Raw genomic sequence first — 27,022 nt, 5'->3', positions numbered from 1 at the left:
CTGCTTCCCCGTTAGAAGCCATGTACTTGTTCTTTTTTCATCCGTAGATTCAGGGTAAAACGTTTAATTCGGGGTAACGCGATGGTCTAGGCTTGAAGGGGGCTCTTGCACTGGTTGTCTTTATTTTTGCAGCTGTCCAGAACACATGGTACTGTGCGCTTTGGCGAGCGAATGAAGTTGGCCATATTTAGGATTTTGGTGTTTTGACATCTAGCTGGACCGTGGGGGTGAGTCGCTACCACTAATTTCTCTTCAGCTCGTGGTTTATGTTGAGCTGTTTCCACGTTGCTGTTCCGACAAGCAACGAGAAAGGACCTGAATCTAGGTACATGGCTCGCAATGCGAAGACTGGTACACGGAAGCTGAACATCGTGTGGTGTTTGATTCGGAGAACATTAGTACACAGGCGAAGGCGATAGTGATGTGGTGAGGCTATTCGGCATAGATGCGAGCGCACATATGAGTGTGACGAAGGCTATGTGGGCGAGCCGTGCAGTGTGCTAGAAGCGAAGGTGGCCTTGAAGTTCTCAACACGCCTACCTCTCTCAACAACAGCAGGCTATCGCATACAGGCGACACGATGGCTGGTGCCATTGCCTAGGTCCGGATCTTAGCTGGCCGTTTGACATTCGTTTTGTAAAGCGGTAACTGATGGTGGCTCAGCATTTTGGTTCGGCAGTACCAGTGCCACAGCGTCTTTCCTCACCCACCCTGATTATTTTTTCATCGGAGAAAATGTATCCGCCAAATGATGGAGGGTACTCGTCATGCCGACTTCGCTTCGAGGAATGAAAAAGGATGTTTCTGTATGCGAGAAGGGTAAACGATAGTGTCGATTCAGACTCTGCAGTTACACACGTAGTCAACGAGATCTACAAAGACCCAAGGGATACTAACGCGGATCCAGTCACGTCTGTATTGCGCAAGCGGTGAACACGCGTTGCATCAGTCTGAATGAGGATGAGCAAAGTGCATGCACTGTCGTGACTGCCCAGATATGATCAACCTCTTAGCGCCATGACGCACACACACACTCGCCCTTTCTTTCCTTTTCGGTCACTTAGGGTCCACACCAACTCCAGCAGACCCTCCAACACCATTTACCCCAAAGCGAGCTTGTGCCTCTCGAACGAGCTAGCTCTATAAGCGAACACGTCGATCGAATAACCTTGCGTGAGAGACTATGGACTTGCTTCTTACACTCTGCGAGGCTTCACGCCAATTTACTTTTTGGGGTCACCACCACACACCGTAATTTCTCCCTGCAGTAAACTGTCGCTACACCTCCTTTACGAAGCTCGTATCTAAACTTCGACTATGGCTGCACTTCGGTAAAGGTGATTGCGGGCCTCATTCGGTAACTGGAGTTTCGAATTGGGAAGAGGATGGCTGAGATTGACTAGGACTATCTGCTATCGTGAGACTATGCCTCGTTGAACCTCCTACTGTAGATACGTCGCGGCTGCTTGCATGCTGCTTGTCGCTGTCACCTGCATCGTCGTTCCGCTTGTCTCGCTTCGATCTAAGTAGAGCCTTGACCGTCCTCGTGACTAACATCTCCTGCTGGAGCATCCCCTTGGGTAGGTGGATCGTCTCCACAAATTGTCGTTATCATTCCCTCGATTTCCTCAAGAAACTTTCGCGAATGTTCTACCATACGGACCAGGAATGCCATGGATTCACTGAACAGTCTATCGCGATCCTTCCTGTAATGCTCGCAAAGAACCTCTTGACAACCGTGGTGATCCTTCAGGGCTTTGTGGATGTCGAGCAAAGAATCATAGTATGTTTCTAGTTCCGTGGTGGTCCAGGTTGGGTCGCGATCTAGTGTGGACATATTGATGTTGATGATCAAATAATGGTGAGGGTGCTGGCTTGTAGTGCGACACAGTTATATGTGAAGGTTCGTTTGCGACCTATAGACAAACCGTGTACTACGTGATTAGCGAGTTTCAAGCAACAAACAAACTATCACGACAGCAATTCATTGATAGCATGACTGACTTCACAGTGACATTTGAGTGCTGAGCGCAACATGCCCAACATGATGTATGATAATTTGACAGTCTGATTTCCTATAGAACATCACAGACTGATTCATGCCGAGTATGTGCGTTATATAGGCTGCTGACTTGTCAAAGAGTTTGTGTAGACTGCTTGAGCCTTTTGTGGTTTGGAGATAGACAGCTTGAGCCGGCACGAGGCTACGAAAATCTGATGTCAGAACTGCCGTAGTGACACAGCAGAAGCTAGAGAAACAGGTAGCATTTCTTCTATAGCCATCTTAAACTTAATGTATCATCATGACTTCTGCGTAGATCTGGTTTAAAGATTTCATCGCTTCAATATATACTGTATGCTGCAAGACTCAACTCAGGCTCTCACAACGACACTAGAGACTGACCATCATCAGTCATATGTCTCCGCTACGCATACCTCATCGTCCTCGTATGCGACTGAACATGACATTTGAAAAGAAGAAAATAAAAAACTATCGCGAACGTACTCCACGGGCGAAAAACACCGGCTCTGGACAGCGTCGAGGCAGCGGCAGGATTCTTGACTGTGTTCTACAAGATGTTACTTTTGCAAGCGGAGCAATGCTTGGCGACATACCTGTTGTCCATCCGGATCAGTTTGCTCGTCACCAGGCTGTTCAACTTGATGCGATTGCACCGTGGGCAAGCCTGTACCAGCAGCATCGGCCACCGCCCACTTGGATTTGAGTTCAGCGGCCATGCTTTCCAGTGAAGCTCGCGTTCTGTCCAGACAACTGGTCGTATTGATCAAGGCAGTCCTATCTGAGTCTGCTCGAGCCGTTAGTGCACGCACTTCAAGCATGCATTTGACATACCAAGGCTGGCTTTTATGGCGTTGACGTTAATTTGGGTCAGAGTGATGGGAGTGTCCAGGATATGCGAGACGGCTGCGCATGTTCCCTCGATTCCTTTACTCTCGTGGACAACTGTAGCCGTTGTTGGGTGAGTGAATTCCTTGGTCTCGTTATGCAGTCGTCCGGCGAGCTCGAGTGCCGCGCGTGATTCGGCTGCCATCGTTGCTGGGCAGGTGCGGTAGAGAGTGAGGAGGTGCCAAGGGCGACAGTGTGATGATGTAAAGCTAGTGTGTGAGCGGTGGGAATCAGATGGTTCGGGATGCAATAAGGAAGCAGTAGGTGGAAATCGAAGGTCATGCGTGCGAGGGCGTTGAAGGGCGCTCAGATGGCAGGTGCGGATTCAGCACCGGCAAGGCCAGATGTGATGTTCGTCCGATTCACGCCCGGCAGATTCTGTCGCGCTGAGAAGGTGCGGTGCTCCTTCCCACGGTGACGTGCCAAGACCCAGGTATAGAGACTAGCCTCCGACTTCACTCTGATCCTGATCCCGATCTCCTAACACTCTTCCCATTCATTTCGTGCTCCGAGGTCACTGTCGACACAGCGGAATCTTCATTCCCTTGCTTCTGAAAATTTGCATACGGTGACGAGTCACTGCGCATGGACAATCGTAGTGGTAACAGCCAGAGGCGGGCTTGAGACGTCGAAAGCATGGCCAGACGTATTGACACCAGACAGGAGATGAAGACGGAGACGGAGAACACACATGCAGAGATGTACAATCTAACAAAGTTGGATATACGAATCGCACCCTAACGCCACCCAAGCCATTCCATAGTTGGACCCAAACATGCTATTACTACAATGATGCGCGCACTCAGAAGACGCTGATGTAGTTACCAATGCGCTCCTTTTGGTTCTGCGCGATGCACTCGGCTATCCATGTGATGTTCCGGATTTCCTGCGTATCATGTCAGTCATTGTATTCTCTTCATGATGGAATCCACAACATACCTGCTCGCGCAGCTTCACCCATGCGTACACAATGGCGTGAGTGAACTGGTGAGTGAATGCAAGCTTCGAGATCTCCATTTCTTTCTGGTAAAAGAGATCCTCGAGACTCCTCGTCTCACCACCGACACCACCGGCCATGTTGCCCACACCACCGCCACCTCCACTGAGGCCGGTCTGGTCAAAGAACATTTTGTAGTCGGCAACACTCTCAACAGCGATTCGCACACCCTCTACGTCGTCCGCTCTCGAGAGCATTGTGGTTCCCTCCGGGTATAGCTTGCCGAAGCCTGGGTAAAGCTTCTTCCTGTCTGCCTTGGACAGCTCGGTACCGAACGAGTTAAGGGAGATGTTGATGCTCCTGCGGTCGGCCTCGAACTCCAAAACCTCCGACATGACATCTGCAGTCGGTGTTCCGGCAATGTCTGGGCAAGAGTTGATCCACTGATGGAAGTCCTCGAGGTAGTTCTTGTACAGGGTGTTGCGGATAATCTCAATGTTGAGTTCGTCGAGATCCTGATGGCTGAGCGAGCCCTTGAAGTAGGGCGCGAGCGGCGTCTCAATCAGGACGGAGTTGTATAGTTCCTCGATGTTGGTCGCCACGCACAGCACCGGCATGGTCTCGAACCAGCCGAGCGGGTGACACCTTTCCAACAACTCGCGCGTATCTCTCTCGTGCAGAGTACCCGTAATCAGCAGCGCGACATTGTCGATCATGTATCCATACGTGAGGTATTCCATAAACTTGGAGAGCGAGCCGGTGGCGTTGGCCTGGAGATAGCGGAACTCGGCCACGAGCTTGTCGGTGGTCTTCGCGGCGAGCGCAGACGTGGACGGGTTCGGGGGCAAGTTGTTGAGGAAGTCACCGTACGCGGGCGAGAGCTGCAGCTTGACATCTGTAGCATTGTTAGAGCGGTTCCAGAGGCAGTAGCGACGGGATGCGATGTACCGTCGATGGTTTCGCACTGGGTCAAGTTGCTGTAGTTCTGGCTGGTGAGCAGTGCATTGCGGTAACCGCGCACGATGCCCTCGATGTAACTGTAGAGAGACGTCAGATATGAATGAAGCGACGACGAACGCGTGTATCATACCCGTATTTGACGTTGTAGTAAAGGCCCTCCATGATGCTGATGCTGGCTGCTGTCGACCGTCGCAGGCAAAGAGCTCCAGCTTGGTCGTCATGCCAAGGCGTGGCCCGTGTCGCGCCTGCCTCGATGGTGCTGGGGTGTTTACGCGCTAGCCCCAATGGCCGGAGGTGCATGTACAACTTTCTTAACTCCATCGCAACTTCCCTTGCCAACGCACCCCGACAACGCAACCATCCCAACACACCTTCGCAGCTGCATCTGTCATCAGATCATTCACTGCTTATTGGCAATTCCATCGCAACTGCCTCGTACGTCCCCGCTGCTGTTGCGCACCGCTCCTACTGACCTCGCTCGCAGTACCATGTCAGCTACTACACGGCGCTCAACGCGTCGCACTGCAGCGACAGCGGCCACCGAGTCCTCGCAGCCCGCCTCCAGGCAAAGCTCACAGTCGGCATCGCCTGCGCCAGAGGCTGCCCCCAAGAAGAGGCCCGGTCGCAAGCCCAAGGCTGCCGCCGCCAAAGTCGAGTCGCAGACCGTGACAGAGTCGCAGCAGACAGTCACCAAGGGTCGCGCTACGTCACGCGCAAACGTCGCTTCCGCCGTCACCACAACAACCACCACATCATCAACAACCAAGACCGCGACGCAAGCGCCTGTTGTCGCCAAGAAGCTCACCAGAGCCGGTCGCCAGGCGCTGAAAGAGGCAGGCGTGGAGGCTTCGCCGCAGCGCAGCCTGGAACAGACGAAGCCCGCCAAGCAAGGACGCGGCACAGCCCGCCAAAAAGTCACCAGTGAGAAACGAAAGGCAGTGGCCGCAAAACTGGCGGCGGCCAAGGCCATCGAGAGCGCCGAAGACGAGGCCGAAGCCGAGAATGAAGATGGCATGGGCGCCTTCTTCACAAAAAGTAAGCACCATCTTCCCCATAGTTACACCCCTTCAGAGGAAGAAATCGACAACGAGCTCCGCAAGGAGAAGTACGAACACCAAGAGAGGGAGATTGATCATCTCCGCGAGCGTGTCACAAACCAGGAGGCTCGCATCCAGAATCTCGTGGAGATGATGTGGCAGAAAGATCAGCAGATGTTCCTCTACGAGAACGAGAACCTGCGTCTGCGCATGGAAATCACGCGACTAGAGAATATTCCACACATTAGCTACGGTACTCCGGCTAACGTCAGTTACGCAGAATTCGACAGTGAACTAGTAGCAATCAGCGAGTCATCTCCGGCACATGGTGTGTTTGTGAATGGCAACGAGGAAGCCCTTGCGCTCCTCCACAAGATCGAGAGCTCTGCCAAAGAGACCAGGCGCGTTGAGCCCTCAAGCAATGACAGTGAAACATTCTCAGACAATGACGTCGCCATGGAACCTTCACCACAACAGCCGTCTGCTAAGAGAACCTTCGAGGATGTCACAGCAACGCCCAACCGCCCCGTCGCAACACCATCCAACATCTTCAGCAGGTCATTCTCTGCTATCAAATCCCGACTTTTCTCCTCGACCCCCAAGCCCCCGCCAACCCCCGAAGTCGCATCGCCCACCGTTACGAAGCCTCTACCACCCCAGAACACAATCACCGAGACCCTCTCCCTCCCTCCTACACCTGTTGGCGAGCGCGTCAAGACACCGAACAAGAGGCGTGCGCCCATGAACACACTGCTGAAACTACTGCTCAAGGGCGTCGACCGCAAGGACAGGCACAAGGCAGAGGAGTGGGCCAAGCAGGTCATTCCTGAATTGAAGAACGATCCTGCTTTCAGCGAGAAGCGTGCGCGTCTCCAGAAGGACGTTCTGTGCAAGGAGCTGTCGAATTTTCCCTCAGCTAAGCCTTGGGAGACTGGCTTCGGCGACCCGCTTGGTGATCTGGATGATGACGATGTTGTACCAGTCTGGGCTGTCTATCTCGATATCGTGGCTGAAGAAGAAGAGCACACCGCTAAGAAGCACAAGAAGACTCACGAATTCACCACGGGCGACGACGAAGTTCCTACCATCGACGAGCAGTTCGCCGCCAGCAACGGCGCGCGCACTTCACCAAAGCTTTACAACAGCCATGGCCAGTCCGCTTCACTCCGTGACTTCCATCCTCGTCGCTCAATCGACCCATCACCCATGTTCAGCAACTCCATCTCGCACAACACCGGCGGTAACATCTTTAGCGAACTACAAGGACACGACACCGCGGCACAGATCCGAGAGAACGATCGTGAGGTCCTGAAAAGCGCAACCAAGGAGAACACCCACTCCCATAACCCAGGCATGGGCTCTTTCAGCGTCCCCGATGATGATTCTGATGAAGAAGACTCTACAATGGGCAGCGAGAGCGCTGACGCTGAAGCTACTCCTATCTGGACCCAACCACCCCCACCAGCCCCCGTTCCTGCGCATGCTCCCCTGCCAGGCGGATCTACGGATGAAGCGTCTGATGTGCCCGAAGCGCCCCCAACTCCTACCCGCCAGCAGCCTGGAGATGAGATTGAGCGCCAGCGCCAGAGACTCATGAAGCACACACCTGCTAAGCCTTCCCGTCTCCGCGAGGCAACCTACCCATCACCAAGCATTTTATCGGAAGCTGGCAACGTGTCACTTCTTGCCGCTACTCCTGCACAAATGGCAACGTCCGCATCGTCCATGTTCGACGACATGCCAGGGGCGGAGATTATCGAACTTGATGACGAATGTCAAGCTGAATTCGAAGATATCATCAACAGCCACGAGTACCAGCAGAAGTTCAATGTCGAATGGCAAGCGCCCACCCTCACCTACGAGTCAGATGAGGAGGAGCCAAGCCCTACCTCCTCGTCGTAAAGAAATTGTTTATACTGCATTGTTTCGGCGTTCCTCACCTTCACACGAATCGAAATTGATCAGCCGGAATCAAATTCCTTGCCTGTGGGCATTCTTCTTTATTGTATTGCTTTTTTTCTCGTGTTTGCATAGCTGTGCGTTGGTTTTCGCAAGTATACGACCTCTCGTGGGTTGGAAGATGCATTTCTTGTTGGCGTTCTCCAGGGTCATAAACACGGATGATTGACGAAAGCTGTATACCCCTCGGCCGTTGTATGGTCGAAAACTAGGCGCACGTTTTAGCCTAGTAGTTGCGTTGGTTTCTTGTTCCAATAGTTGCTTGTTTGAATAGCTTTAATATCGACTGAGAAACGTACATCCCTGAACACTGTCACCCGTGAAGTGATGAAGCGAGGAAGATGTGATGATGTGAGTTGACAACAGGCGGCAGGAAGGAGTCGAAACTACTTAAGGTATTCGCGACCTCGGATTGACATCAAAGCTGTCAAAGTCGTTACATTCGTGGTTGCCGTAGTCTGAACTCAGCGGGGAGGTTAGATGTTGCTGCGCTCTGTTCGTGATGATAGTCCAAATTAGGCAACTAACCGTCAGCCGTCGATCGCTGCAGTAGGTGCCTACATTATTACCACACGCCGTCTGAACTTCGAAGACCCATATAAGTTAGGTAAGCAGTCTACCGAGCGCACACCAATCGACCAAAACTCACATTCTGACGATAAGCAAACAATTGTAAAAATTGCGATGTCTTCAGAAAAGAGCCACCGCCGTAAGTAACAGCAGTTTCACGCCGTTGTGCACGTAGTAATAGTTTGTGCAGTATACGTCAAAGCCCGCCATGTCAGCTACCAGCGCGGCAAACGCAACACAAACCCCAACGTGAGCCTCCTCGCGCTTGAAGGCGTCGACAGCACGCAAGACGCGCAGTGGTATCTCGGCAAGCGCGTCGCATACGTCTACCGCGTTGCCAGCAGCAAAGAAGAAGGTCCTCGTGTGATCTGGGGCAAGATCCGCAGGACACATGGTTCGTACAGCTTGTCAGACTTGCGAAAGAAAAAATATTGATTCAAGAACAGGCAACTCTGGTGTTGTTCGCGCATCTTTCCAGAACAACCTCCCACCAAAGTCGTTCGGTGCGAGTCTTCGGGTTATGATGTATCCCAGCTCGGTTTGAGAGCTGTTGGACATAGAGACGGGTTTTCAGGAGCATTGGGACGGCGTTTGGGCGATTTCGGGAATGGTCAATAGCCAGGGTGGGAGTTTGTCTGCAAGGTTATATACCATGTCCATTGTATTGTATACAACCTTTGGAGGTTCAATACTGGGCGCGAAACTTCGTATGATCATTCATCGTCGGAGACCACAATAGAGTTGTATTCCCTAGTCGAAGAGCAAGAGTGACGGCAACTGTGGAGCGAGGCTGGGGATTGGTGTCTGTGCTGTGAAGGTTTACGGGTAACACGTCCTCGGCGGGCCTTCCTATATTCATCCACGGCTCTTTTGATAAGAACAGCACCATCAAGGCTGGCACCAAACGTCGGACAGGCATCGTGGAATCTAACTCATATGGTCTTAAAAGAGACATGAGAAGACCTACATTTTCGTAGCAAGGCGATGCTGTCATCAAGTGTAAACTCAAGAAGCGCATTGCGAGCGGTGCTGCCACCGACCGGACTTTCTTTTTCCTCGGTCTATCGCCGACGGCACCCATCCGACAACCGCCCAGCACGCACCTCGCATCGAAAACCACCACCGGCCCTTCAAGAAGGCCACACCGACACCGCGGCTTCTGAGATCGGCAAATGTGCCCCTGCACATCTCCAGTAAACGCTGTGCCGGTTGACAGATGGTCGAACCATACGTCACAGCGACATGCAGATCGTGCAGCACGTGCCGACGCCGCGCATGATGATCCCTCCAGACTACCCCGCAAAAGCGCCGCTTGCTACCCCAGAAGCCAAGATGCTTTCTACCCGCCTCCACACAAGAGGCTCGATTGCGCTGACGGGAGGCAAGGCATGCATGTAAGTGGGTAACGCTGCCGAAGAAGGTATGCCGTTGAGATGGATGATGTCGGGCTTTGCATTCTACCGAGATGCTTTAAAGGGTAGGGGTTGCCCATGGGGATGCAATCGTGCATTGCCCAGCCAGCCTCCTCACCCGCCTTTGCATTGAAGCAGACGCGGTGCAATATTCACACGATGGCGACAACGTTCGATCACGGCAAGCTCTCTACTGAGCACCAGCGGGCTGAGAATGTCGCGGAGAAGATCTCGAACTCCTCCGGAACTGGCGAGCTTGAAGCGCAAAATGTCGAACTGGAGGAGAAGGAGGCAGCGCGCGTTTTGAGGAAGGTTGACATGAGACTTGTTCCTATGCTTTCGCTCCTCTATCTTGTTGCGTTTATCGACCGGAGTAACAGTACGTCTGAACATATTCATTTCTGAGAGATACATTAGAACGAATTGCTAACGTGTTGTAGTCGGTAACGCGAAGATTGCTGGCATGACGGAAGACCTTAAGATGAACGGTATTCAGTACAACACTGCCGTTACTCTATTCTTCGTTCCGTACACAATTCTCGAAGTACCCAGCAACATCGTGCTCAAGATGATGCGACCAAGTCATTGGATGGCGATCCTCATGTTTTGCTGGGGTCTCGTCATGACATTGATGGGACTCACGTCCAGTTATGGTGGTCTGCTCGCTGGAAGATTCTTCTTGGGTGTAACAGAGGTAGGTCCCCAGCATCTTGGTTCAAGCTGAGAACACTTGCTTACATTCGCAGTCTGGCTTCTTTCCAGCAGCAACATTCTTGCTTACTCTCTGGTACCGTCGTTTCGAACTTCAGCGCCGCATGGCTGTCTTCTACGTAGCCGCCTCCCTCGCCGGTGCTTTCAGCGGTCTTCTCGCCTACGGTATTGAACAACTTGATGGACGCTCTGGACTTGCAGGGTGGCAATGGATCTTCCTGATAGAGGGATTGATTCCAGTAGCGCTCGCGCTCATCATCTGGAAGATTCTCCCTGATAGCCCAGAGACTGCGAAGTTTCTGACACAACCGGAGCGCGACTTGCTGGTTTCCCGTTTAGCGAACGACTCCGGGTCTGGCCAGGGACAAGCCACCAACAGCGACAAGATTGGAAAGGAACAGATTCTTGCTGGTCTTTCTGACTGGAAAATTTGGGCTGCTACGGTTATTTTCTGGGGAAACACTGTTGGTGTTTATGGGTAAGCTAAAAGACACCCAGATTCGCTGCCGGTTCCTCTCTGACAGTTTCATACAGATTTACCGCGACCGTGCCCTCTGTCATTCAAGGACTCGGATATACCAGTGCCAACGCTCAGCTCCTCACGATCCCCATCTACGTATTCGCCGCTATTCTTACCCTCATCTTCGCGTGGGCCTCCGATCTGACGCGCAAGCGCTCCCCATACATCATTGCAGGCTACTCGATCGCTGTATGCGGCTTCATCGCTCAGCTTGCGATTCCAAAGCCTAAATACCCTGGCATCACCTACGGTTTCCTCTTCCCCGTCGCCGGAGGTCTCTACTGCCCCTTCACATGCCTTGTTTCCTGGATCGGCAACTCTCTCGCCCCATCGTCAAAACGCGCTGTTGGCATGGCTCTGCTTATCTCCGTTGGAAACATGGGTGGAATCATGGGCAGCAACGTGTATCTGGCACGCGAAGCACCAAAGTACACGACAGGTTTCTCGGCTAGTTTGGCCATGTGCTGCACCGCGATCCTCATGACTTTGGTATTGAGGTGGGCGTATGCAAAGGAGAACCGTAAGAGGGATGAGCTGATTGCTGAGCACGGAGAGGAGGCTATTCGCGCGAGATACTCCGAGCAGGAGTTGTTGCTCATGGGTGACAAGAGTCCTTTCTACAGGTACACTTTGTAGTCCCTTCCATGGGAAAATAGTCTAGTGTATCGATATATTTTACATGTAACAACCAAGGAAAGCAACGTTTGTCTGATATGAGGAAGAGACCGTGAAAGTTGCTGAACCTCACATGAAGTCAGCTGTCAACAAGTGCGCAGTGGCCAAGACATACTTCTAACATGCATCGATACTAACCTAGGCAGAGGTAATAAGGGACTGATGAGTGAGCTGTTAGCGTCGTCTCACTGAAAGCACAAGCCTCATCACCCATCACAATCATTCGGAAGCATATCAGCCTGTTGATTGAATGGACTTTGTAAGTGAGCGACAGATTCTACAATCCTGTTCAACACAAGACAATAAACTCGAGTCTCCCCCGTATCACTTAAACAGCCATGAGACGGAACTCCGTGTTCTCAGAGCCGTCAGAAAATTGCCAACCAATCATGTCGGTGCCGCTGGTCTTGCCACCACCAGCGACATTGAGCTGCGTCTTCCCATCGACATTGTTGATACTAACACATGCACACGCGCGTCAGAAAGCGAACTCAAGGCCAAGTGGGGCTGTACGGAGCCACTTACCGGTAAGAACCGTTTCCGCAGTGCACGATCTTCCAGCGGATGGTGCTGTCGAGCGGCTTGCGAAGCTCCGTCTTGATGTAACCAGCTTTTGGCCCTAGATAGGTTAGCCATGTGAGGAGAACATACATGTCAGTCTGGTTTCGAATTACCGGCCGAAGTCAGATAGAGGCCAGAGCAGGCGGCGATGATGTGGTATTCACGATCGCCTTTTTCGGGCTTGGCATCCGTGCCTCCTGCTGCTACGATCTCAAAATGAGTGTTGTCGGCGCTTTTGGTTCTCTGGCTGGATGAAGTTAGTCAACATGCTCTCTCTGACTGCTCGAGTAACTTACTATAGCTTCACTTGCGTGCCGGCTGTCGTTGCTGCGCCCCAGACGTTCAAGCTCATCTCCGGAGCATATCTGGGCAGGATTTCGTACAATCCGGGGCCGGTGTAGTCGGACATTGTGATATGTTTGAGAAATGATGAATGGTCGAGAAGAGTGTTAGTCTGATTGTGATGAGGAAGGTGCGATGCTGATGGTATTGAAGCTTTCAGTGAGCACTGGAGGTCTTATGTAGACTTCCAGAGCAGCAAAAGCAAATCCCTTCGTCTCATACTTTCTGCAGAAAGGGATCAATAATCTTGGCTGCAGCACAGCTTGAGATTTCTCGGCTACCAGATGTATCCCTTGGAGCCGGATGCCTGAAAAAACAAAGAAAGATTTGGGCCTATGATAGAACTTACCGGACCTACTCAGCTGAGTCATCTATAGTATTCTGAGCCCTATGTGATGGACTGCTAACAACGTCTTTGGTTGGTGTCTGGTCTGCACATGCAGATGCTTCTCTTTGCCACCAACTAGTGTTGCTCGACACCATCTCAATTGTCCTGATCTATTTCTAGTAAGGCCTAGTTGTATCGTACGATACTCGTAAACGGGGTAAGGGGAAGCGGTGCAGGACATCAACCCAGTGCGGATTAGAGCAGTCAAGTTTTGCCGTGGCGAGACAATCAAGCAGACGCCCATCACCATCATCTGAAAGATACATCAAGTACATGAACAACGGAATAGGCGGATAAAATCTGCTGAGCCAGAGTTTCCGTCCATATAACAAGCATGAAGAAGTGCTCCTACCTTCAGACTGTTGTCACGGATTTACTCTTGGCACATCGGACAGGTGGCACACCCACTGGCCGGTTGGATGACAGAGTTCTCTTCTGTAGTATGCATGGGCAGGTGCTGAATATGATATCGGTCCGACTCGCAGTACCGTAACAATCAACGTGGTGTGTGTCGTTCGATGCGACGACGCAGCAGGTTTACTCAGGCATGACGAAGGTTGTACTCTGTAAACAGATTTTCGCAGGAAGAACCCCCCTAATCGGCTTTGCTCGAACCAGTTTCTTTCTCCGTGTCTGTTAAGGCAACGTCCTCATGATGTGCGCTGATGAAGTAGACCGATGATGCTTCACTCTGGCTGTTCGCTAATGCAATAGGTGCGCTGCAGCATCACCCTGGCGAAGCCTACACGTATATTAGCACCCACATGCACAAACAGACATACGGAAACACCCGAATCTATCACAAAAATGGCATTTGGGTCCGACCAAGACCTTCCCGATCGATGTGAGATGGTGGCGTGTGACAGTGGTAGACTTTCCCGAGAACAGCTTGAATGTTTCCGTAGCACAGAGTCTGTGAATGTTGTACTCAACGATTCGCAACTTTCCGTATTTTAATAGAGCTGCAACAAACGCGTCGAGAGGATGCGTGGTCCTGCATCAAAGTTGAATCCTACCGGCCATGTCCATGGGTACTCCCGATCCCGCGCGCCCCGTCCCGCGCACTTTTTGCCCACACCCATCGCAGGGGAGTCGAGTAGGTTACCTGTGACTGGACTAGGCCTCTTTGCTAGTCTGTTCTTACGAAAGTGTACCCACACACAGGGGCCATGCTATTGGTTCCCGGGGGACTCGAGCGGGATGCGGGCAGTCTGCAGCTTGTTCATACTATACCTCTTGCCATCACCCAGGCGGCTGGTACATCAGCCGACGTGCCCGCATGGTAGCAGCAGATGTGGATTAGATCAATTTTATAGGAGAGGCGGTCAGCTACAAAGCGCAAACGAACGTTACACAGACTTGAGAAGGCTGCAACAGAAGCAAATACAGCCAAGGACAGGAGGACAGATGTAGCGCCTTTAACAAGAACCCAGACGCTTTATGGACGTGCTCCGTGATACTGATCAAGTAAAGTATGCGGGGAGCCTGCCTGATATGACTCTACAGGCCAATACAGCTGTCGTCGACGTCTGCCCAAGTGGCAAGGCAGAGTGGTTGCATGCCCAGGAGGTGAGTCTATGGAGTCAATCGAGCACCACACAGGCCGAACTCCGCTGCCATGTATTGTGTACGTTTATCGGAATGAAGGGAGTTTATCGCGCCTTATGTGTTAAGTGTTAGACGTAGGAAAAGGTGAAAGGATTGTAAGACGTATCAAGGTGTTAAGGTCGAAGTCCAGTGGGGCGACCTCGGGAACTTTCTAGATCACGGGCGGTGACTGCCTGGCGCGACCTCGGGACTAACTTTCTTTCAACCCTCCCATACCTTGAAGGATCGCGCAAACATAATTATACGGACGTTCCAACGCGCTACACATTTTTATCGCTCGAACGCACAAACCATATACTACATCACCGCATCGAGTCTAATAACCCCGCGTTCGCTGCCTGGCCATCGCGACCACCCATCCCCCACGGTCGCACACCTACAACCCCAACTTCAGCCACACGCGTATCCATCCACCATGGGCTCCGTAGTCCTCCCCCACCTCCGCACAGGCTGGCACGTCGACCAAGCGATCCTCAGCGAAGAAGACCGCCTCGTCCTCATCCGCTTCGGGCGCGACTCGGACCCAGACTGCATGCAACAAGACGAAGTCCTCTACAAGATCGCCGACCGAGTCAAGAACTTCTGCGCCATCTACCTCTGCGACCTCGACGAAGTCCCCGATTTCAAAGCCATGTACGAGCTCTACGACCCATGTACCGTCATGTTCTTCTTCCGCAATAAACACATGATGTGCGATTTCGGGACAGGAAATAATAACAAGCTGAATTGGGTGTTGGAGGATAAGCAGGAGTTTATTGATATTATTGAGACGGTTTATCGCGGCGCGAAGAAAGGGAGAGGTTTGGTGGTTAGTCCGAAGGATTATTCTACCAGGTACAGATATTGAGGGGGACTTGGGATAAGGGTATTAGGTTGGATTCATGGCGTATTTGGTATTTGGGCACAAGTGGGAGATGCCAGCATAGAAGGGCTTGCACGCGGTTCCTATTACGGGCTAAGATGGTACCGAGGAGCCGCGTGTAGGAAGTCGTAACGCGGCGAGTTTGAAGGTACGACTGCATCATCACGATAGCCTTTGAGGATGCTCACTTAGACTTCTCGTCAGGCGTTATTTGGGACGTAGATAGTGTTCTGGTCATTCAACCATTACGACACGCAACGCAAACGCTTAACGACATGTCATTTCTACGATGTCCTCCGCTTTCATCACGGTCCTGTTTTCTCTGTCGGCACTCTGACGCTATCTTCCCACAACCCACCCCTGACGCCCCGCCAAACAGTCTCCAGTGTCGCCCTTCTCGGTAGCAGTCTCGGAAAGACGACCACCACCTCTCCTTCTCCTTCCACTACGATCATGAGGAAGAACCTAACTTCAAATCCCTTGAACGCCTCGTGTATGAAGACGTCCTGTATACTTGTAGTCGGTATAAATCGCGTAGTGGGTGTCTGGAGATACGTAGAGGAAGTGGTCGAGGTCTGGACACCGAGGCCCCGGAGTACGGTGAGTGATTCTTCTGTGATCTGTATTAGCTTGGGCTTAGGGGGGGCTGAGAAGACGGCGAAGAAAGTACCTGTATAGTTTCGGCGGAAGACTAGGAAGAGTATGAGCAATGTACTGGGTACCAGATATCGCCATTGGCAGGCTTCCGCCAGCTTTACTAGTTGCCTTTCTGTCTCATGGCTCAATACACCCAGCGACAGATCCAGAGACTGAGCTTGTGTGACGCGCCATTTCATCCATAATAACAGGACGCTAGTTATACCCAGCAGCGCTCTCGTCAGTATCCCTGCATAGTATGCTACCAAAGCGGGAAGGGTCCTGGGTACAGAACGCGTCGAGACCGTGTATGTGATGGTCGACGATGTAGGCTGCAGTACTTGCAGCGTCTGCGCCGGCGGAGAGTTGAAGCGGTCAATAAGCTTCAACATCATACTCGAATTGAAGGAGGCATCGCTAGACGGGAACAAGTACAGACGGCGGGATGTGGGGGTGAAAGGAAGCCTCGCGGGACGGGATGACGCGCTCCTTGCTAGCTTCCTTATCGATAAGCGCAATGCCGAGCTCACGTTTTCGGCGAAGCTGCCTGACCTGCACTTGCTCTTCCCTCTCCACCAACACAACACACATCCCATACACATATCACCAGCGATGGAGTCCTCAAAAACAGAGCGCTCCCGCTCTCGCTCCCCAAGAAGATCCCCCGGTCCGCGCAAGCCCAAAACCTTCAGCGGCCTAAAATACAAAGGCGACCGCGACCGCCGCGACCCAGACAGACGACGCGACGATCGCGACCGAGAGCGACGACCACGAGACTCAGACCGCGATCGCGACCGCCGACGCGATGGCTCCAGAGAACGCGAGCGCCGCCCCCGCGACAATTCCCGCGACCGAAGACGAGACTCAAGCCGCGACCGGCGCCGCCGTTCCCGCTCTCGCGACCGCAAACCACGAGACAGCGACCGCGACCGCGACAGCAAACCCAAAGAGAAGAAACCCGCAGCCGCTCCTGCGGCACCTTCTGAGCACATGATCCTCGTCACTATCAATGACCGTCTGGGAACGAAAACACAAGTCCCGTGTCTGCCCAGCGACCCTATCAAACTACTGAAAGCCATGGTGGCAGCGAAGATCGGTAGACCGGTGCATGAGATTATGCTCAAGAGGCAGGGGGAGAGGCCGTTCCATGATAATTTGACGTGTGAGGACTATGCTATAAGCAACGGCGTGCAGATCGATTTGGAGTTGAATACTGGGGATTAAATGGGGGATGGTGGACTTTGGGATATTGGGGTTAAGGTGGAAAAAGGCGAAAGGGGATTGAAGGATGGATTACCGTGGCCAAAGATTGGAAGATGCAGCAACAAATCATGATACCCAATGAAGTTTCTCTTTTGCTCGACCGGGCATATTTCGATTGTAATGTCGTGTCGAATGAGTACACTCGATTCTATCTCACGCCTTGAGTAATCTACTCGTCCCCATCATCATCACCCGTTTTAACGCGAGCATCAATACCCCTCCTCACTCTATACCGCTCATTAACCACCTCGACAGACTCCTGCCTCTCCCTCTGCAGCAACGGCGTATAATTCCCCTTCGCCTTCCCGATATCCCCTCCATCAAACAACCGCGGTCCGCCCCTCGCTATCCCAATACTCTGCCGCTCAACCGGCACCTCAGCATCCAGCGTCGACTGCCCTAAGCCCGCAATCTTGTCCAGCAAAAGCGCCGAAAGCGTCTCATCGACTTTGTTCCCCCGCCACATCTCCCAGACATCATCGATGACACCGCCGCGACCCCATTTCCCACGACCGATCGTGCTAGGACCGCCGCCTTTGCCTGTTCCCCTGGCTTTGGGCTCGCTGCCGCCTTCGTCGCCGATGTATACCCATTCTAGGCGGTCTTCGTAGCCTCGTTCGCGTTCTTCCGAAGTTTGCACCTCCGACGCGTGCGGGAAGATGCAGTCCCAGAGGACGAGTGGGGCGTCGGATGCCATTTCGTACTTGGGCCGTGTGGGGTTGGCGGTGATGTCGAGGAGTTGGGGGACTAGCGAGGGCGATTCGAGACCTTGGCCGATGAGGAAGAGGATCGAGACTAGAGATCGGACTTGATGCCAGAGGAATGCGGAGCCATGGAGGGTGAAGGAGTACAGTTTTGGTTGCTCTCCATTCTTTGACAGAGATGGCGCGGAAAGAGCGGGATGTGAAAGGAAGCCTGGGAGAGATAGTGGAGAAACCTCCTCGATGTCAGCGTGGTAGATTCGTCGTTGGAAGTTTGTTAGCTGTTTGCTCGCGTCGATTTTGCAGAAGTTGCGGAAGTCGTGGAGGCCGATTAGCTCTTTGCATCCTTTTCGCATGGCGTCGATGTCGAGCCAGCCTTCGCGCATCGTTTCTTGGTCATCTGCCGTGGTGGCACCGTATGCGCTGGGTTTGTATAGACCGGAGGAGCCGGGTACGGGTGCGAAGCAAGGGTTGGTGAAGAAGTACTTGTACCGTCGTTCTTTACAGGAGAAGCGTGCACTGAAGTCTTCTGGTGGGTTGGGGCACCACGCATAAACGCGAATGTCGGGAGGAAGGACGCGATTCAAAAGTTGGATGTATGGTAGTTCGTCGGTGAGATCGTTGAACGGCTCTGATGGGATGGTCTGGGTATCGTTTGGCGAAGGCAATGATTCTTCGTTGTCCACTTCCTCCTCGCCTCCCATCTTTTCTACAGGTTTGGGCTTGTTGCTTCTAACCCTCACCCCAATGACCTGCCCAAAGGCACTGACACCCCGATCTGTCCGTCCGCACTTTGAGTATTCGCAGCCATCCCAGTTCACGTCCGCGCCTTCCCTGTCCCATTTTGCAAAGGTCTTTCTATCGATTCTTTCATATCTTCTCTCGTCACCTTCCGTAGGTATAGGACTTATCAACCGCGTCTTGATCAGCGCCTTCCAGACTTCTTCCTCAATTGTAGGTAATGGCGTGGTGTTGTTATTGTGATGCTCAAATCCATTGTACTTTTGCCCCAGATATGCAAATTTCAGTGCGATCAACCGCGTGCTGTATCTCGAGGCATCGAACGCCTTCGGTGGCGGCTTGTTGGCTCTGCGAAAGGCTAATGACTTTGGCGAGTCTGGAGGTGGTGATGTCTGTTCGTTCGTAGGCAGCGGGGACTCCTCTTCAGTCGCGCCTTGGGTACTCCCTCCAACCTGCTTCTCTAATTCTTGTATTCTCGCAATCAATTGCTGTTGCGACCAGTCTTCATACCCCGCCATGTTGCCTTTCTTCCCATACGCTTTCCGCACTTGTACGCGTCGCGGAACCCTCGAGAGCTTGTGGAAGTCGCGCCGTGAGCAGAATAATCGATGTAGCGACTGTTGGAACTCTGGAAAGGCGTGGGGTAGCGGCCGGCGCATTGTTTGGCGACATGGTGGATGACTCTCAGCATATTTTTGGTATGCAGCCTGACGTTCAGGGTCCAGCGCTTCTAGCCGAGGCAGGAAAGGTCAAGTAGATCGGGCCATCCATCTCACACCCAGAGACTACGCCCTCCAGCAACTCAGCATCACGAATTCACTCATGTCACCTTTTCAATAGCTTGAACACATGACATGGAGCAACAAACATCTCAAATTACTTCCGAAAACGATTCGAGAAAAAGATCAATGCTTAACTGTCACGACCTAGGACTTGACACACAACATGATCTTCAGATTTTAGGGCTATTCTATCTTACAAGATACCAATCGCGATATCTCCCCTAATCCTCGCGTAGACCTTGATATCCGCTTCTAGGTCTAACTTGATGTGCACCTTCAAGCTACCCTTCACATCAGATCCATTGTCGAGACCGAAACCCTCGGTGGTCTCTTCGTCGTCCCCTTCGTTGTCGCCATTGCCACCCTTCTTCTTCTTGTTCTTGTTCTTCGGTGCTACAGCGCTGGTGGCGCTGCCTAGTTTGCCAAGGGTGTCACCAGGTCCGCCGTCGCGGCCGCCGGTGGCATTGTTGGCGGTGTCGGTGAGGCTGTAGATATGTCAGAAATGGTACGACAGGAGGTATCGAAGACGCGACTGGCGTACTTCTTGGTTGCGTCCGCCATCTTGAATTCAGATTCTGGTGCGACTTCGGAGTCCGGTGTTTGCGGTGGTGTGAGTTGGGGGTGCGGTGGAGGTATAGTCAAATGAGGTATCTTCGCTTTCCTGCGATGCGGGAGTTGTGCTGACCACGCCAGAACTCAGAGTGTTGATAGGGAGGGTTTGAAGGAGTAGATTCCGATGGGTTATGAGAGCAAGCCTTGGTTGATAAACTTCTCGATCGGAGGTGCTGGACGGACATGTCCGAAGCTCCCGCATCTATCAGCCGCAGGTACATCATCGATCGACGGGTCGGCGAGGTGATCCTCACGAGCATGAGTGGTGAATTGGCTTCGACATGGCCTACGATTCGAGCTTGCTCACAGCTCTAATGCAGGAGGTGGGTAAAGCAACCGACTAATGCTGTAGCCTCGACTACGATTCCTCCATAAGGCTATGGTCTCTCGCCCAAAGCGGATTCACAACTCATGAGTTCCAAGGATCAGCCATATGAGGCTTGTTGTTCGTCATTGGCGCCGGCATTCACTATTGATCTGTCGATCATGTGGAACTAAGTGGAGCGGGTACCGGAAGTTAGCCGCGCACTACTGCTTGATTGGCTTTGTAGCTTTGCTCATGCAGCCACATCATGATCGCCTTGACTTTCGTCATGGGCTTTTACGCGAGATGCATGAAGTGCGATTGTGATCTATTGCTTTTTGTCGCGTCGTGATGTAGGGCTTCCGACGCAACACATGTCCACGGGTGCCACCTCACCAGTCAGCACATGTCACACTTTGTACCTAAACACGACCTTCGAAGTATTTCAACGTACCGTCTCTGCATCAATAGACTTTAAAAAATGGTGTTCGGCCTCCTGGCTCTCGTGGGAACGGTCCCTATGACCGCCACATCCGTTCTGACCCTGCAAAGTCAAACGGAAAACGCAAAGAAAGAGGCTGAGGAAGAGGACGACGACTGGAAAGGCGAGAAATGTCACATGCGATGTCGAGCGACCATGAGAACGCCGGAAGATCGCAAGGAGTTGTTCAAGAACAGTCGAATTGTACTATGCGGCGGCAGATTGTACGTCCAGCTATCAACATACGAAGGACCGACGCATCATCCTTTCACCGGGTATTACCTTCCTTTCCCAAAGAAAGATTACGAAGGCATCGTATCTACCATCTCAGATAACCCGCCGCAACTCAATTGGGTCTATCTGGATACCGAATCCGACATCTTTCAGTTCAGCCATGGACTACGCGTTGACGCGGAGGAGGGGCAGGCTGGGCCTTTCGACGCCCGCGTCGGCTCAAACGGAGAGAAGCGCTACACCTTCGAGAACTGGGAGGGCTTTATCGCCGTTGAGAGCGAAGGCGAGCCGGGTCTATGGAGACTCTGCTTCGACAAATACAACGATGGACTGAAGGGCAAAATCCAAGAGGGCCAAAGGACTGTCGAGGTAGAGCTGATACGGGAAGAGATGGAGGACTGATGGCTGATTGCCGTGTTGACGACTGTCCGCCTAATATCCCAATACGCGACAAACAACGTCTCAGAGTGTATTCCTTCATTTGGCGCGCTCGTAACGACCTCGTGGAACTCAACCGAAGACACAAGCAGTATAGTGGACCATGTCACGTAGTAGGAGGCGGTGTTTACTAGGAATCTGCGTCGTCATCTCCGGCCTCCGAGCAGACTGGCAGGTGCCAGACAGCTGCCATCTACTGGCCTGGAACATACTCCGAAACCAGGTTCGCGAAAACGCATCTTGTAAATAGCTACATTAGCTAGGTCAGGTTCAGGGCAAGCCTTGTTGGTGAATGCAGAGGATCGAATTGAAGAAGCGCATTGCGGCTGACGCGTGTCTCCCGGCGATCGCGAATCGAAGCCCGATGACGACACTAGCGCGACAACAAGCATCGCGACTTCCTGTCAGCCTTCCTACTTCCAACGTCTTTATTGTCTACTGCGTCCCCTCAGCGACTTGCAGCACTGCATCTCGTATCTCCAAACCAGCGAATCCACTCGTAGCGTCTCCGTCATTCTCCTCTTGACAACATGTGCGACTTCGTTCCTCTTCCTCTGTGCATCCAGTGCGGAACGTAGGTAATTCGCGAGCTGAACGTTCATGCCTTTGCTAACCACACGCCCACAAATAGCGATCAGAACCCATGTCATTGCAAGGTCATTGGGCCTACTATTGGCTTCGTAGTCACGGTCGGCATGGCTGTACGACTTCCCTAGATACCCCACATACGCGCAACAATCCGCTCATGTTTCCCAGATCTTCTGTTGGCCAGCATCGCTTCTCTGCTGCTGTTGCGCAACTGATGCCGGAAAGACGTAAGTTTCCTGGCCGCATTCTCGAACTTGATACTAATCGCAGCAGTGTACTGGCTTTACCTGTGGACACGGGCAATGCTATCAGCAATGCGATACCGATATGACGAACCTTGACTTATTCGACGAGACCTCCGCGACTTCCTATACGATCGACCCTTCTTGGCGCTTCATTTCGCACACACTATCAGATTTGGCTGAGCAAGGATTGGAGAACTGGTGAAGAGCTGGCGGCTTGAACATGATACCCACCAGCGACTGGACTTTTTACGCGTTATAATATATTCGTACACGAGTCCATGCTTTTTACGGTGAAGTTCACGATGAGAAAAATATATTCGTGAACTAGCATGTCAGGTCGTTTGTCTAGGTATGTGGGCTGACAAGGCGCGTTCACATCACGTGAGAACGCGTTTACGGTTTACGGTTTACGGTTTACAGGCTACCGTCTACAGGTTACTGTTACCAGATTACGGTTTACAGGTCGCAGATCACAGATTACAGTGCCCAGATTACTGTTAACAGACTACAGTGCCCAGATTACTACAACAAATCCCGGTAACACTTACTTGACAACATGTCACCTTTATGCTCCTGAATAGGACTGTTCGCTAAGACTCTTTCACTTACCAAAGCCTAATTGGGAAGCGAGCTAGAACCAGCGACTACGCACGGCTCCAACACTCAACTACTTCACCAACCTGCAGCGGCGCGCTCTCAAACCCATCCCCTCACCACTTGAGAGATACGCGTGCACGCGAGTATCAATTGGTCATGAAAGAATAGCGGATACGTGCGCCGGTCTCAATTACCAAGAATCGCCGCCTTTGGATGCGCGAAAGAGCAAAACGCTACAGGCCAACAAAAGACTGTTTGCACGGTTGCCTTTTTTGGATCAGTTTGCTTAGACAACAGATATGCGTATCTACTCCCCCACCCACGAAATGGATTTCGAATACGATCCGGACGGACCTTCCGCGCGCTTTGACGACCCGAATCTGCCCTCTTGTACCGCCTATGGTCCCGACTTATTTGGAGAGTTGGTTGGTTACGAGATGTTGGAGGCTGAGGTGGTAGCTCCTTGGTCCTTAGGAGAGCTAGGTTACACGAACGAAGCGCAACACGTGCACACGGACGGTCGCATCGAAAGCCAGCAACACCTACCGGATTACTACGCGTACAGCCCGCATACGAATACTTGGGAAGACGGTCTGCAGGATATTGAGAGTTTCGATTGGGCGAGCGATAAAGACAACGAGGTGAACGCTAGTGAGCTGTCAAACAAGAATCAGGGCGAGGAAGAGGTTGAAGCTACCAGTGTCGCCGATACTCGATGCTTGGATGACCAAGGTCAGAATGCTGGTCCCATCGATCGCGAAGCCCCAAATCTCTCTGAAAAGGTAGATTCGCCGACCACTCAACCCGAAACTCCTGTCAAAAAGCCGAGCAAAGCCCCACTGTCTGATGGAACCGCAATCGTTCCCACAGAATCCAACACGAGCGCGGAACACACACATCCTACGTCGCCAGCCTCCAAGCTTGGCCCGGAACGCGAAAAGACGGCTTCGCATACGAACATACTTCCACATATTACCGAGAAAGTGGAATCTGGCCTGCCAGCGATCGATGAGAAGCATGTCGAAGCCCCAGATCTCATGGATATCGATGACCTCACCATCGTTGCTGAAACCGAGCGCTTGAACATCGGCCCTCAGATGCAAGATAACGTGGCTGCCGAAGAGGGACCTGTTGAAACTTACCCTATACCAGTCCTCCATGATGCTGAAGGTAACATGCTTTCCGAGTTGCAATCTTGTTCTGGCTCAGAAGATGACAAGGCTGCGGAGGCATCAACGATCACCCTTGCACCGGCTTCTTCAAGACATGATAGCCTCATGGTGCACAAGTCAAATCTGGAAAACTCTTCACAGGACGACACAGCTTCCCAAAAGCCACGGACAGGCGTGTCGATGCAGCCAAAATTGCATGTAACCTCAGATGAAGTACAACAAACGCCGCATAATCCTGGTAGTGAATACGATGAAGAAGCTATTCAGAGTGCTTTGGAAGCATTAAGCCAAATCCGGACGCAGAAAGATCGTTTGGATAATGAAGAGCAGGTCGATGACGGCTCCGCGATGCAAATTGAACCTGCTACCGAACCTCTGCGATTGCCGCTAGAAGAGCTTCCTGAAGTGCGAGACTCTCCGGCACACTTGAAAGCCGATGAGGCGCCGGAATTCAGGTCTGAACTCACAACTTCCGCCCTACCAGATTCTTCCATGATCATTGAGGGTGACTCGCTAAGCCCAAAATCGCCTGAGGCACTCTCGCGTGTCCAAGAGGATGTCGAAGGGCCATGGCAAGCGCAGTTGCGGGATGCGGCGGCCGACTCACTGCCTAGCGTTCTCTCCGAACCTTTGCCCTCAAAAAATCGTGATCATAGCGAACCATCGATTAGCAAATCTCCGGAGATCGCAGCTGGAGAGGCATCGGTACAAGCAGGTCCATCACTCGCGGGTCTGACGTCGGAGCTGCAGTTGGAAAACAATGTGGCCTTACCGCCCCTACCGTTCCTATCTGAAGACAAAGTATGTCATGAGAAATCTCAGATCTCGCCTGCTGAAGTGCCCGCGGATGAAGAGAACGCAAGTGCGGCGAAATTAGCTCATAGGCTTTCCAAGCCTCCAACCCCATCCGACGTAGAGCCGAATACTGCGGTTGACGACAACACCACTGAACCCGGCGTCGATGACAGTACCAGTGTGGTAGCGATTCCCGAAGAAGATCGGATGGAAGATGCATCGTTTGTCCACAACTTGGATACTACTCAAGACCTTGGTTCTACAACGGCAGTAGCTGAACCAGAATCTCAGCCTGTTCACCCGCATAAGCGATCGAAAGCGTCCAAGAACACAGCGAGCGTTTCCGAAAGCGATTCAGACGGCCCCCTCAAGAAAAAGCGAAAGGCTAATGTCGCTTCCCTTGCTAAGGCACGTGCTATCAAAGCTGCAAACAGGAAGCCTAGCAAAGCTCTCAAAGACCAGGAAGACGAATCTACGCCACCGCCAGCTAAGGGCAGACGTGCTGCGGCCAAGTCGAAGAAAGAGGCTACTCATGTGGATATTACCAACAAAGAACCGACTCTATCAGCCAAGCATGGAGGCGCATTGGAACATACCGGATCATCTGCAAAAGCACCCATCGTAGTTGAATCGGATGATGCCATCATCAGTGCTCAATCTGACCAGGGAGGCGACAGTGCCGACATGGACGAGCACTACAGCGACGTCGAGAAGCCGGTCACACCTAGCAAGCAAACACCCGCCGCGGAGATCGTTCTAGGTACACCGATGACGAGACCCTCAGTCTCGAAACGTGAACTTCGGGACCTTACTTCGACCTCGTATAGACAGCATCCATCAAAGGCAAAGCCTATATCGCGTAAGCTGTTTCCACCGCAAAAGCCCGAGGCTCTAGGCGAACTCATGTCAAGCATGCCAGCTTCTGCAGACTCGCCAACTGTTCCAGTCAGTGACGCTGACTCTGTTGATCTCTTTGGAGACTTGGGCGTCCCTGATACCACTACCAAGGCACCCAGACGTCCTGCACCAAAGCCTAAGGCTACTCTAGCGAAAGCTGCGAGAGCGAAGAACGGTCCAGCAGCTCCAGGGCAGACGAAGAAAATCCCCGCTATTCGTGCTACCAGAAGACGCAATGCTTCGCCCAAAAAGGAGGGAAAGACCAAGTCTAAGGATGAGGAGGGGTGCGTCCAATTCACGGAGCTAAAGATCGATACTGAAGAAGCTAGCCCAGAGATGGACGTGCCCTCTCCCCCAAAGCCCCTCAGAAGGACCACCAAGCAGAGCATTTTGGACGAGTCTGAAGCCGACGATGATATACACGAGAACAACGGCAATCCTGAAAACGAAGTTGAAGACGACGATGATGATTTCGAAGACGCGCAAGAAACCATCGAGGCATCTAGCGACGACGATGACTCACAGGACGGCACTCCCCCACCGTCCAAGAAGCCAAAGCTCAAGAACAAGCCCCTAATGCTCGGTGGCCACACCATCCGCCAAACCAGGTCTCGTGCCACCGCCACCCCAGCTCGCAGCATCGCTCCCAAAGCAGCAACACACGCCAAGAACAAGTTTGGATTTACACCTCCCCTAACACGACAGGCGAAGAAAGCTGCCAACGTCCCTACCGCACCAGCCCCAGCACCAGCTAAACCTGCCCCGAAGGCTAAAGCGCCGGCAAAGTCCAAAGCGGCCACCGCGCAGGCTAAGCAGCCTTCTGTACGCAAGACGCGCCAAGCGTCTGCGATGGAAGAGGAGGATAAAGTCAAGTCCAAGAGGAAGCTCAGGAGCGACGGTTGATTGGCTCGGGCTCAGGTTGTGTGTACTGGAGGACTTCGGAGGATTTGAGAGGATGGGTAGCTTCTGGGTATTTGAATGATGAGATGCTCATTTTGCCATTGGCTTGAGATGAGTAAGGGGTGGATTGGATAGTGTACAGCGCTCTCGCATGTACGTAGAAGAAACAAAAAGGCTACCTTGGCA

General features: G+C 52.4%; 11 protein-coding genes across 11 annotated transcripts; 6 read left to right on the top strand and 5 right to left on the bottom strand.

Annotated features, from left to right (window-relative positions):
* Positions 1-2,580: 2,580 nt before the first annotated feature.
* J4E85_006658 (uncharacterized protein) lies at positions 2,581-3,053 on the bottom strand (the record flags this gene model as incomplete). Its single annotated transcript, XM_051470894.1, has 3 exons — positions 2,581-2,616; positions 2,677-2,801; positions 2,855-3,053. The coding sequence occupies 3 exons, from the start codon at positions 3,051-3,053 to the stop codon at positions 2,581-2,583; spliced, it is 360 nt and encodes a 119-aa protein (XP_051325104.1).
* Positions 3,054-3,710: 657 nt separating this feature from the next.
* On the bottom strand, positions 3,711-4,967 carry VMA6 (H(+)-transporting V0 sector ATPase subunit d; the record flags this gene model as incomplete). The annotated part of the gene is made up of 4 exons (XM_051470893.1): positions 3,711-3,794; positions 3,848-4,740; positions 4,794-4,882; positions 4,936-4,967. The coding sequence occupies 4 exons, from the start codon at positions 4,965-4,967 to the stop codon at positions 3,711-3,713; spliced, it is 1,098 nt and encodes a 365-aa protein (XP_051325103.1).
* A 326-nt stretch (positions 4,968-5,293) lies between these two features.
* On the top strand, positions 5,294-7,744 carry J4E85_006656 (uncharacterized protein; the record flags this gene model as incomplete). Its single annotated transcript, XM_051470892.1, has 1 exon — positions 5,294-7,744. The coding sequence occupies one exon, from the start codon at positions 5,294-5,296 to the stop codon at positions 7,742-7,744; it is 2,451 nt and encodes an 816-aa protein (XP_051325102.1).
* Positions 7,745-8,485: 741 nt separating this feature from the next.
* On the top strand, positions 8,486-8,915 carry RPL33A (60S ribosomal protein L33A; the record flags this gene model as incomplete). The annotated part of the gene is made up of 3 exons (XM_051470891.1): positions 8,486-8,510; positions 8,562-8,765; positions 8,818-8,915. The coding sequence occupies 3 exons, from the start codon at positions 8,486-8,488 to the stop codon at positions 8,913-8,915; spliced, it is 327 nt and encodes a 108-aa protein (XP_051325101.1).
* Positions 8,916-12,017: 3,102 nt separating this feature from the next.
* On the bottom strand, positions 12,018-12,659 carry J4E85_006654 (uncharacterized protein; the record flags this gene model as incomplete). The annotated part of the gene is made up of 4 exons (XM_051470890.1): positions 12,018-12,147; positions 12,215-12,308; positions 12,364-12,497; positions 12,547-12,659. 4 exons carry the CDS (start codon positions 12,657-12,659, stop codon positions 12,018-12,020), a joined length of 471 nt encoding a protein of 156 aa, XP_051325100.1.
* A 2,344-nt stretch (positions 12,660-15,003) lies between these two features.
* Positions 15,004-15,435, top strand: TXNL4A_2 (Thioredoxin-like 4A; the record flags this gene model as incomplete). The annotated part of the gene is made up of 1 exon (XM_051470889.1): positions 15,004-15,435. One exon carries the CDS (start codon positions 15,004-15,006, stop codon positions 15,433-15,435), a length of 432 nt encoding a protein of 143 aa, XP_051325099.1.
* A 1,263-nt stretch (positions 15,436-16,698) lies between these two features.
* On the top strand, positions 16,699-17,310 carry J4E85_006652 (uncharacterized protein; the record flags this gene model as incomplete). Its single annotated transcript, XM_051470888.1, has 2 exons — positions 16,699-17,190; positions 17,281-17,310. The coding sequence occupies 2 exons, from the start codon at positions 16,699-16,701 to the stop codon at positions 17,308-17,310; spliced, it is 522 nt and encodes a 173-aa protein (XP_051325098.1).
* A 208-nt stretch (positions 17,311-17,518) lies between these two features.
* J4E85_006651 (uncharacterized protein) lies at positions 17,519-19,450 on the bottom strand (the record flags this gene model as incomplete). Its single annotated transcript, XM_051470887.1, has 1 exon — positions 17,519-19,450. The coding sequence occupies one exon, from the start codon at positions 19,448-19,450 to the stop codon at positions 17,519-17,521; it is 1,932 nt and encodes a 643-aa protein (XP_051325097.1).
* Positions 19,451-19,766: 316 nt separating this feature from the next.
* On the bottom strand, positions 19,767-20,134 carry J4E85_006650 (uncharacterized protein; the record flags this gene model as incomplete). The annotated part of the gene is made up of 2 exons (XM_051470886.1): positions 19,767-20,058; positions 20,115-20,134. The coding sequence occupies 2 exons, from the start codon at positions 20,132-20,134 to the stop codon at positions 19,767-19,769; spliced, it is 312 nt and encodes a 103-aa protein (XP_051325096.1).
* Positions 20,135-20,970: 836 nt separating this feature from the next.
* Positions 20,971-21,606, top strand: J4E85_006649 (uncharacterized protein; the record flags this gene model as incomplete). The annotated part of the gene is made up of 1 exon (XM_051470885.1): positions 20,971-21,606. The coding sequence occupies one exon, from the start codon at positions 20,971-20,973 to the stop codon at positions 21,604-21,606; it is 636 nt and encodes a 211-aa protein (XP_051325095.1).
* Positions 21,607-23,398: 1,792 nt separating this feature from the next.
* J4E85_006648 (uncharacterized protein) lies at positions 23,399-26,839 on the top strand (the record flags this gene model as incomplete). The annotated part of the gene is made up of 1 exon (XM_051470884.1): positions 23,399-26,839. One exon carries the CDS (start codon positions 23,399-23,401, stop codon positions 26,837-26,839), a length of 3,441 nt encoding a protein of 1,146 aa, XP_051325094.1.
* Between the last annotated feature and the right edge of the window lie 183 nt (positions 26,840-27,022).

This window comes from Alternaria conjuncta (genome assembly GCF_024043145.1).
Source record: "Alternaria conjuncta strain BMP 0040 chromosome Unknown scaffold_9, whole genome shotgun sequence".
In the NCBI taxonomy this organism is placed as follows: domain Eukaryota; kingdom Fungi; phylum Ascomycota; class Dothideomycetes; order Pleosporales; family Pleosporaceae; genus Alternaria; species Alternaria conjuncta.
This window is presented reverse-complemented; position numbering and strand designations above follow the sequence as displayed.